General features: G+C 30.6%; 1 protein-coding gene across 1 annotated transcript; it reads right to left on the bottom strand.

Annotated features, from left to right (window-relative positions):
* Positions 1 to 222: 222 nt before the first annotated feature.
* LOC128997352 (uncharacterized) lies at positions 223 to 2,201 on the bottom strand. Its single transcript, XM_054422990.1, has 2 exons — positions 2,159 to 2,201; positions 223 to 1,267 (listed from the first exon to the last, which is right to left on the bottom strand). Exons 1-2 carry the CDS (start codon positions 2,178 to 2,180, stop codon positions 276 to 278), a joined length of 1,014 nt encoding a protein of 337 aa, XP_054278965.1. The 5' UTR covers positions 2,181 to 2,201; the 3' UTR covers positions 223 to 275.
* Positions 2,202 to 10,815: the final 8,614 nt, after the last annotated feature.

Here is a 10,815-nt window from a genome sequence, read left to right as displayed (position 1 = left end):
GTACTATACCTTCCTCAGCTGTTTGACTAATGTATCGATTTAGTTTGTATGCCACCTCTCTCTCTATAATACGAGCAACGTTTGCGCATCTTTGTATTGCCAACTGTTAAATTTGGCTAAGGTACTGTTGTTTGTAGTTTTTTTTACCATCAGGACAGAACTTATCATAATCCCCGAATAAATGATAACGCTTTTACTTACTCTTATAAAAAAGGTCTGTTCTGACACAGTACGTAGATTTGTGTAAAACAAATAAATATACAAAAGAACAACATTTAATTTGCTTGTGTTTGTTCATTTATATTATAATACGGTCTTTTAATAGTTTCCCTGCTTTCTACTAGAGGTGTTTGACTTTGAAATCGTTTAAGGTCATCGAATATATCCCGTTCATTCAATAACAAGGTGTTATCTTGGGTTTCACTCGTTGCACTAACATTAGGTTGTGGCATATATGTTTCACTTTTACTTTTTAAAATCTCATTAAACTGAACTTTTTTAAGGAGCGTTTTTGTAGAAAGCGATGAATACCTACCCCCTCTAGGAAAGCCTCTATTATATTTATTATGATGTGATTGGTTGTATGAATAATAGGAATCGTGTGTAGGCCTACTGAACTTCATATGATTCGTTGTCCGTTTTAAATCGGCTGTTCCAGTGCTACTGCCCCGGGGTCTATAAGAGGTCCTGACATAGCTCGAACTTCCCCTTTGGTACTCCGAATTTTGATCATCTTCCTTCTTAGGGTATAGGTCTTGGAATTTCCACGTATCTTTTAAGACACGTGTATGCTTTGAGAGATTAATAGATGGCAAACCTGTATTCCCATTAAGTTCCCTTTCTGATAGCACAAAAATTTCTTTATCCACATCTGCATGTACATTCTGTTCCATTGGATTTTCTTGCGAAGAAATATTTTTTGGAACTGATGCATTTTCTTGCGGTTGAGATGTTTGTAAGGGGGTATTTTCTTGAAATGTTACATCCCCTGTAGGTGCTTTAACGTTTTCTCTTGCGTTTAACGTGTCCTTATTGCTCAGTTCAATAGAGGTAGTGCTATGACCATTGGTATTTTCTTCAGAGTCATTATTTGTTCGTGGGAGTGTGCCATTTTCTTTAACTTCTTCATTTATAGGGTTATTGGTACTATTTTCTTCTGTTTTATCATTACTAGGTTCATTTATTTTATTTTCTTCGGGTGTTGATGACTTTTCTTCTTTCTTTGTTTCAGATTTAGTGGCAAAGATATTTCCAGCAGCATCTGAAACTGTACGTACACATTATAACTAACGTTATAAATGTCTATCTATTTTTTAATTGTTTCAATTATGTTTTCTTTACGGTTGTACCCCTTAAAACACACTATGGATTATACTACAATTCTGCATTCACAATTTTAAATTCCTAAAAACTTTAAGTTAACTTAAATATACTTAAAATACTCTTAAGTGGACGGATAGTATTTTTTTAGTAACCCCCAAACATTAATGAATAATTTTGTTCTGTTGTTAATAGTGAGTTTAATAAAAGTGCATTTGTTTACCTTACTGAAACGATAGTTGAGGAGAGCAAAATCTAAACTAGGAAGAGGAATAGATATATATTTAAAACAAGAAATCTAATGGAGAGGGTCCACCATTAGTTATATAATTAGTTCATTTTATTGTCATTAGAACGATACAAATTTACTTATAATTTTGAAGTTGAAGCAAATTAATTTTAAAATAAAGCTAAGTTGAGATAAGTAAGAAAAATATAATTTAGAACAAACTTATTATTGTATATTAAACGCAGCTTGCTGTATTTTAGTGTTTACCTTTTATGGTGAAAGTTACATTTATTTTATTTTTTATATATAAAATACATTATAATCACCATTAATAAAATCACTAAACAACAGTTTATACATATTAATTTGAAGTTAGAATTAATATCTTATGCTCATTTTACGTTAGAAATCCTTTTCCCCAATAAAATCTTTATTTTAAACCTCCCTTGTTGTGATCTAAAGGTTCCAATCCAAACTAATATTTTCCAGTTAAATAAAAAATAAATTAAAATATAATTAGAAACCCACAACCATATTAACAGTTAACTTTAAACCAAAAATATTCTCGACACTATTTTCTCCTTTGAAAATAAAATAAAATAATATTACCTTTAGAGAGTAAAGATCCCATAACTGTTTATACTAATCCATTATTTGTATTTGTAAAATAAATTTATTAAAATGACAGAACAAAAATATGTGTTTTACATAACATTGTAACACTGAAAAATTCAACAATGTAGATAAGACGGCATTCTTATCATACACAGGTTTTTTACGAGTTATGGGTTAGGTCTGATAACATTCATTGTGATAACTCTATGGATTAGTACTTAGTTATTATATTTCCGTCCATGTTTGAGGTTCGTATATAAGTCAGTGTACAAAGCTTAAAAACTCTATTATGTTGTTTAAGTGAGATTAGAATGTATGAAAATAATAAATGAATTACTTTTAAAAGTTTAGTTACTGATTATTTACTAGCTTTAAATTCAAATAAACATTTATAACTTTATACATTTATTTCGGATAGTAAAGCCTTATCTTACTCAAAACAAGCATGGAAATAGCCATTTGCTTCAATTTTAACACAATATTACCCTCCAGGAGTCAAACATAACCAAGTTGTTTTATTAGAATCATTATTATAATATATTGAAGAAAAAACTACGTATATTCTGTAAGCATAGATTGGTGTGTATATTATTCATCTCATATTGCTAACATGCTGATAAAAATCATGCATTTTGATATTGACCCTATCACAAACATTGATTTGGTTAAAATAGCTTTTAATCTAGCTAAGGCCTTTGATCGGAAAATCTTCTATTTCTTTTATGATACATATATATATTTGGCATTTCGACAATAAAAATTCAAATCTTGTCTGAGCATGATAAAAATAATTACATAAATGTCTTCAACTTTATTACTCAATGAATCAGGAAGTAAATTAGTGTTTTAGCACCTTAATATAATTCTAACAGGAACTTAATGCAATATGATTACATTTCAATTTGATGTCAAAAATGTCATTTAGTTAGAACAGCAGTTCGGGCGATGTTTGATGTGGTTTCGATACTAGCTCGAGTGGTTTGATGATATCACGAAACCTTTGAGCTTTGTGTAACTTTCAACACACCATATTTCGTTCGTTTTTAAGGGAAGCAATCATCTAATGAACGAAATTGATTACTTATGCTCAGTCAACCTCAAAACCCACATCTAGGTTTTAGCGATTCAAGGAAATCAGGTTTTGAAATCGCTTGGCTACTTTTTAGGAACGAACATTCATGAGTGTTAACAGAAGTACATATGATTATTTTTACTAGTGTTGTAGTTTAGAGTAAGCTTATTGGACACATAAGGGAAGTTTGAGTTGGGACCAAATAGGCCCTATTGCAATATGAAGGATGGTTGCAAAATAAGAAAACAATACAACTACTTATAACATATCTTTGCACTTAAACTTTTGCCAAAATGTATACGATTCTTTAAAAGATCATAGTGTTGTTCTTTGATACATTTTTAAATTTACATGGACTCACTTTACGAAGCATGTACCGATGACATTACCCTGGCATTCTAGTAATTTCCATACTTAAGAAGACGGCGAGGCTCATACTTTGAAATTATTAATAGACAACAAATAAACTTAGGATTATCACACTTATTACTAACTGGAAAATATTTACCATAACAGTATGTTTTATAATGTAAATCTAAAGAAAATACACCCCCGAATATTTTTGACTGTTGAACGAACCAATGTTTGGAAAGTAGAGCTAAAATGAGTTGTGCAATCATCGTACTAAAACTCAATTTTTACGATCACACAATCTACTCCTACGTCCTCTGTTCTGCAACGCTAAAGGGCATTAAGGTGTGTAAGTGTTATTATAGTATATTGTAGGGGGATCGCATACGATCTGTTAAGAAGCTGTAGCACGTATATTAAAACTGTGGATAAAAATAAACAGTTTTTTGGAACCAGAGCGAGTGTTAGCCTGTTTTCGTCGTGGGGGTTATAAACTGTCCAACCCGTCAGGTAGGCCCGAGTGCCAGTTGACTCCCCAGATGATAAGAATGATTCAGGGGAGGTTTATTAGGGGAAGGGTGTGTATTGGGCTTAATGTAACGGGGACCGGGTACAACTTTTTTAACTGGGCTACCCTAATATCGATTCAATTAGTAAACCTCCATTCGATTTTTTTCGTAATCAGCAAGTTAGGTTATAACAGTTTATGTTATCGGTACTTACGTATTATACGGAGGCCACTTATTTTACAGCGCGCTGCGGCGGTTGGGTTAAGTTGGGTTATCATAAATATGTTTGTAGAACTTTCCTAGTTTCGTTATGAATCGAACTATACGAGATGAGTCATAAAAACTTATGATAACCCAACCTAACCTAACCGCCGCAGCGCGCTGTAAAATAAGTGGCCTCCGTATAATACGTAAGTACCATGTTGTCCCTCAAACAAGCTTTGCTAACCCTGTCCCACCCCATAGTCGCTCTTTCTGACCCCATATCCGCCGCACCGTGGAACCGGTCACTGATACCTGGCTGGCACTAGCACTCACAAGCTTCAGGCTGTAAAATTACCCTCGTCAAAGTGTTTAGGCAACTAGCGCTCGGTCCTGCACTCTGATTTTTTTCACAAATGGGCTGAGCATGATAAATAATAATTGATACTGGATTTTAATGGCCGAGTTCATCGGATTGATTTCTGTAATACAAATACCTTCTTACCAAAGTAGGCTTCATTTAAAGGAAAACATTACACAGGCCTAGTTTTTGTGTGTTATCTACACTGGGAAAACACCATAAGACATATGGATCGGTTCCATATTTCAGTTTTATTTTAAGTTACAAAGATTACTTAGACTGAAGTTTAAAAACATTTTCTGAAATTTTCAAAAAATATTTAGTTACTACTTACATATTATATATTACTGATGGATGCTTATTCGTACATGTTTTGGTATAAACATTAATGAATGGATTTAAGGTCGATTCACACATATCAGTCCAGTCACAGTTCCGTTACAGTCCAGTCTCAGTTGCATACACAATTTCTCAGTCAATTGTCTGTCAGTTGGTTTCAGTCAGTCTTCCGTCTCTAAAATTTACAGTAATTTACAGTGAAAATTTTTAAGTTATTAACCTATATTCTATCAAATTATCACTGTCCATCTTGTTTATTGTTACAAACAGTTCTCAAAATGTTAACACAACCATTTAAATAACAATAACACTATTTTCTAACCTCAAACAGTTCCGTCAGGCGTCCGAACAATAAAAAAATATCGTTGGAAAAAAATCTGAAATTGACTGACGGATGCCAGCAGAGTGACTGACGGGACTGCAACGGATGAGTGTAGATAGTGCTGTAGTAAATCCATTAAAGAATATTTTTGTTAACTTTGACGTGCCTGAAGTGACTGGACTGCAACGTGCCGTAACTGATGTGTGTGAATCGACCTTTACCGGGACAAATATGATTTGTATAACAAGTGACTTCGTCAGTATGTTCACAAGAAAGCGCTTAGTTAGTTTTAAAATGGAATAATGTAACAGCCCAAACATACTATATAAAATGGTATATTGATATATTTAACTAAGAAAAATTTTACAATTATCTACTTCTAAAAACTTTTGATAGTAAATACTAATAACAGCATTACACAAAACCACATTTTTTGGTAAAAATGTTTGTTTGCGAAATTTAGAATCAAGTATTTAGAACTATAATAACTAAATATAAAGTATTTAGGTATTTAGTTTGCATATAACATGTGTTGCGGTGTTTTAGCGAAAGTTTATCTACTTACACCTAATATCGATGAAATCAATTAGTAAATCTCATTACGTCACTGATGTGTTCTGTTCTGTGATGTGGCTTTGGCGGGATTCTGATACAAAGGCTGATGGTTTATAAACCTGATTAAAACTTCGGATATTGGAAATTCTGCGTAAACTAAAATACATTTTGGAGGTTTATTCCATTAGCTTATATGCATGACAAATTATGGACCATGGTGTATTTTAATTTTGTTAAGAATTTAATGTTTTTTTTTATTATTAAAATATTTATCATGTTATGTTTAAACCTTATTAGTATGTAAGCTAAAAGTAAATTATTTTCGTGGTAAAAAAGTTTCAATAACATTTAAAAGGTAATGATAAATAATAGTATATACGTTATAAATAATTGTAGGAATATATTATTCTAATAATTGAATTATTTGTGTTGTATCGTTTAAAACAAAAAGTTTAAAAACATCTTTAAAAAGAAAACAGTATCAGCCCATTGAGTTTTTTAATAAATAATTAATTAATTTGTATATCAATAAGAAACCCATAAGTACTAATGTTCCGTATTAAAGCGCTACTGTACTTATATATTTCCAGAAGTTTCATAAAATAACTTTTGTCCTGTCACATGATTTCTGGAAGCCACAATCAACCGCCCGGTTCTCTTTCACTCATGCAACTATCAACATGTACCCGACACAATCAATTTTCAATTGCTATTGCTGCTCTCAACTCTCAAACCTTTTTTTAGGGAGAGGAGGGAAATAGTATATTACGTTACTAGTCCTGAAAATAAGTGTTTACCGGATGAGTGTGGTCGTTCCCACAGAATGGATCTTTTTGTTTTGATGTCTAAAGGCCAAGAACACCATCCATCAACATATGAATGTTAAGGAAACTTAAGAAAAACAACAATATATTTATGAAAATATATTGTTGTATTTCTTAAGTTCGTTAGCTCAAGCAAAAGTCATCCAATTTTGATTGAATATAGTAAAATCTTGTCTACCTTCGTTTATGTAAGCGAGTTTGTGAACCAGCTCACGTCGTGGGAACGGAGTTTTATGGTTATGTTATGTGGTAAAAATAGGGGTTTCTCAATTTTTACTCTCAAAACACACTATTTCCAAATTTCTTTAAAAACCATTTTGTATTTTTACGGGGTAAAGATACGATCATTTTTTACTCTCAAAACACCAAGTTTCGTAATTTCTTTCTGACCAAAGATCGTAGAAAGCTAAATTAATTATCGGTTATCGGTTATAGAGAAATTAAAAAAAAAAAATTTATTATTCTTTTGGAAAATAAGTAAACTGTTGTAGTTTGTAACTATCTTTACAGATATATTTTAATCCCACCTAGAACATTTATTATTTTATACTAGGATAAATAAATTTTCAAGAAATAAACACTTAATTTCCATTCCTGTAGAAACAAACCTAGGTACTCGTAAAATCTAATGTTATTTAAATACGAAATGAATCTGACATGTATAAGGAAATATTTAAGTAAAAATCAAACCGGGCAAATGGAAAATCCCTTATCCTGCAGGTTTGCTTTGGTGTAGGTATTAATCAAATACACCTGGATCGTACCTAGCATCCATGGCAATAAAGATGATAATAACAAAGACTAATGGTATTACATAAGATACAGAATAAGGATAATACATTAAATAATAATAAAGAATAATGATAACACATAAGATAATAATGAAGATAATAGTAAGAATAAGAATAAAGAAGAAAGCATAGTTATATCGATAGCATACATATGTTGTGGGCTGTGTATATATTACCTTATACTCAAATGACTCGTATTAATTAATCGCCTATCTCACTTGAGTGTGATGGAATGACTGATTACCACCAGAGTTAATTAAGCCAAGTCTTACCTCGCGTTATACACGGTATTCTACAATCTGTCACTAGTTCATCGCAGTATCAGCCAAGCCTTTTATGCTTAAGATTTTCTTATTACTGTGTACAAATGTTAGATATACCTTACACTTAATGTACAAACGTTTTAAATACTTAAGGTGTTTCAGACAAGAAGAGTATGTTTGAGCAATAGCTTTTGTTTTGTTTTCTTCTTTTTTTTTAACATAGTACATGTATATTATAACACAAAGTGGTGTTGCTTAGACAATTTTACTAAACTTCAATAGTTAAACTTGTTTGTTTAGTACTAAGCTATAAAAAAAGAAAATGCATGTTATAACGTTCCCTGTAACAGAAAACCTATGCACTGATTACAATATACTGTATACTATTTAAAAAGGAAAATAAATCCTACAATTAATTTTAAGATCCAACGAGGTAAATGGAAATGTACTACTGCAAGTTCTCTGCAGATCTGATGTTTTTACTATGATATAATAGTGAATTTTAGATTACCTAAAATTCACAAAATTCTAATAAATAAAATTTAAATGAAAGGAGACCTGTATTGTTAATTTTAAAGCTTATAGCTTGATCATCAGGTAGGGAGAGAAAGATGTTTTCTCATTCGTCAGCGGATACAACAAACCCCTACATGAATTTCAACCTACTATTACACATGTATCATACTTTTAATTATTTACGTAATAATAAATACATTTTAAACACTACTTGGAAACATACTTTAAACATACTCTTTTTAATCTCCAAAAACAGGAGTACATGATTGGTATGAATTAAAGCTTACAAAACTGGCCGGAAATCTGTAGTTTTATTTTGACGTGAACATAGCATAGACGAATTTAGATTGTTTCAAGATAATACTTATATTACAAAATATCACAATCAAAGGTGAAATTTCATAATACATTTTAAGATTTTTAAGTTTACCCTGAACTTAATAACCTATTATTGTCCAATTACAAGTAGACATAATCTACATTAGTCTGATCTTAATTATAGAAACCTTTATAGCGTGGAATGAATATGTCTAAAAAATATATTAAACAATCAAGCACCTCTTTAAACTTAAAAAAAAAATAAAAAAATATTACTACTTAACAGGAAATTAAACAAGAAATCACAAGAACTCATTAGTCTATCTAGGAAAGCAGTGACCTTAATACGGTATGCTGTACTTTGCAAATTAGCTACTTGTGGTTATGTTGCTTAAAAAAATACCTGATTATTGTTCTGTTCAAACAAAATTATTTCCTTTAATGTTGAATAATTAATTTCTATAAAAATGTTAGTCTTTTCAAAAGGTATTTGGGCCTACACAATTTCTCACTGCCAGGTAAGAGAACAAGACTAAAATAATGATAAGATATATGTATTAGAAAGCAACCTCATCTAGCATTGGTTTAGCATAAGCACGCAGGTCATTTTCTATGCGGCCGAACTATAGTAAGTTAATTTAGTTCATATGCGTTAAAAGTAATCAAACTAAAGTTTGAGTACAATTATTTTGATGTATGGGTGTTAAGAACCATAACATATGCTAATCATTTTGTTTCTGTCAGGATTCTGTCAGGAATTACGAAACATTTTAATAATTACAAATAATTTCAAATACAGACTAACTTCAAGATGATATCTAGATACCCGGTTCTCACCTTAAAAACTTGAATCGCAGGACACTGAAGGACATAACCTGGTAATCAGATGGTCACCGGTTCAATTCCGTGATTAGTCAAACGCTTTTTGACTTGTAAAAGCTAAAAACAGCTGTTATTGATCATTTGGAGTTTAATGTTTGATTCTAGTAAGGGTAAACAAAGGTTTCACCTCATTCATTCAACTCTCATTATTTTTTTCATCTTTAAATAGAAATACACTGGTGTGTCAATCCACTAACTGATTATTCGGTTTTATATACAAGATATTAAAGTGTTTATATCCCTATTATTTGGTGCTTGGTAAATTTTACCAGGAAACAGTCAATGAACTATTTTAATCTAATTAATCTAACCCTAATTGTATTATACATCACTGAATCAATTATAAAGTTTATTCCATTACAGAGGTAAAAGGAGCAAAGTTATAAATGGAACTATAAAAATCAATCATGTGGCATTATCTGTGGTTTTCAGATCATTAGCCGTCGAACTCATTTATTATTCAAAAATAAGTGGTAAAGCATTCTATCATTACGTTTAATATTTATAAAGCTCTGTGTTTAAAATACGTTTGCTATAGTATATAAAAGTAGTCTATGTGCGGAAACTTATTAATTTTCAGTATTAAAAATTTGCATTATATTTTAATGTAATTGTTTCAAAAAAATAGTTTTAGCCTATACAACATTTTAAGTTATCAGACTGTTCAACATAGATTTAGCTTATTAATTGTCTGCTCTTTAACATATTATGAGGGTGTTTGTAAGACCTTTATTTTTCTTCTTTGACTTTGTAAGTATTTTGTTCTCAACATTTTTCTTTAATTTAAATATAACATTCTAGGACAATGCACAAATCATGGAAGAATTAGTCAAGTAAAAGATTGCTGTTATTTCATTATCGTATTATTCAAATAAGGAATATAAGGATAATAGAATTTTTTTAAGCTTTCACAAATAAGCTTCTTTTATAATTAAAGAAGTGTAAAGTACTACTTTATAAATTATAATTAAATCTAAAAAGAATAGAACGTCACAGATTAATACGTAATATTGATAAAGATTTTACAAGTTAAATGAAATGAGTAATATCTTGAGAATCATTGAAGAGGAAAAATCAAGAAAAGTCTCTTTAAGTTTCAACTTACTGTATATGTAATTTTACATGAAATATATTGTTTTGAAAGGAGAATTTTTTTAATTATATTCCACCATTTATTAGCACAGTTAAATAAGAAAAATTATTTCATTTCAGTCTAAGGGTTTCTTTCTGAATATATTACTTGTCTTTTGCAGCTACCAAAATTATAATAGTTTTCTGTACATTTTCTTATGACTTCACACAAGATAAGCTATGCGCATGAGAAGATTTTTTAAAGTTATTTTGCCA

The sequence above is a fragment of the Macrosteles quadrilineatus genome, unplaced genomic scaffold, assembly GCF_028750875.1.
Source record: "Macrosteles quadrilineatus isolate MER2022 unplaced genomic scaffold, UCM_ALF_1.0 Scaffold_6__1_contigs__length_79288215, whole genome shotgun sequence".
NCBI lineage: Eukaryota > Metazoa > Arthropoda > Insecta > Hemiptera > Cicadellidae > Macrosteles > Macrosteles quadrilineatus.
Note: the sequence above shows the minus strand (reverse complement) of the source record. Positions and strands in the feature narration are given on the sequence as shown.

Excerpts from the sequence above, each read along its gene's own strand:
- LOC128997352 (XM_054422990.1), bottom strand. The coding sequence starts at position 2,180 with ATGGGATCTTTACTCTCTAAAG. Across the intron at positions 1,268-2,158 it reads GGGATCTTTACTCTCTAAAG|TTTCAGATGCTGCTGGAAAT; the intron begins GTAATATTATTT and ends GTGTACGTACAG.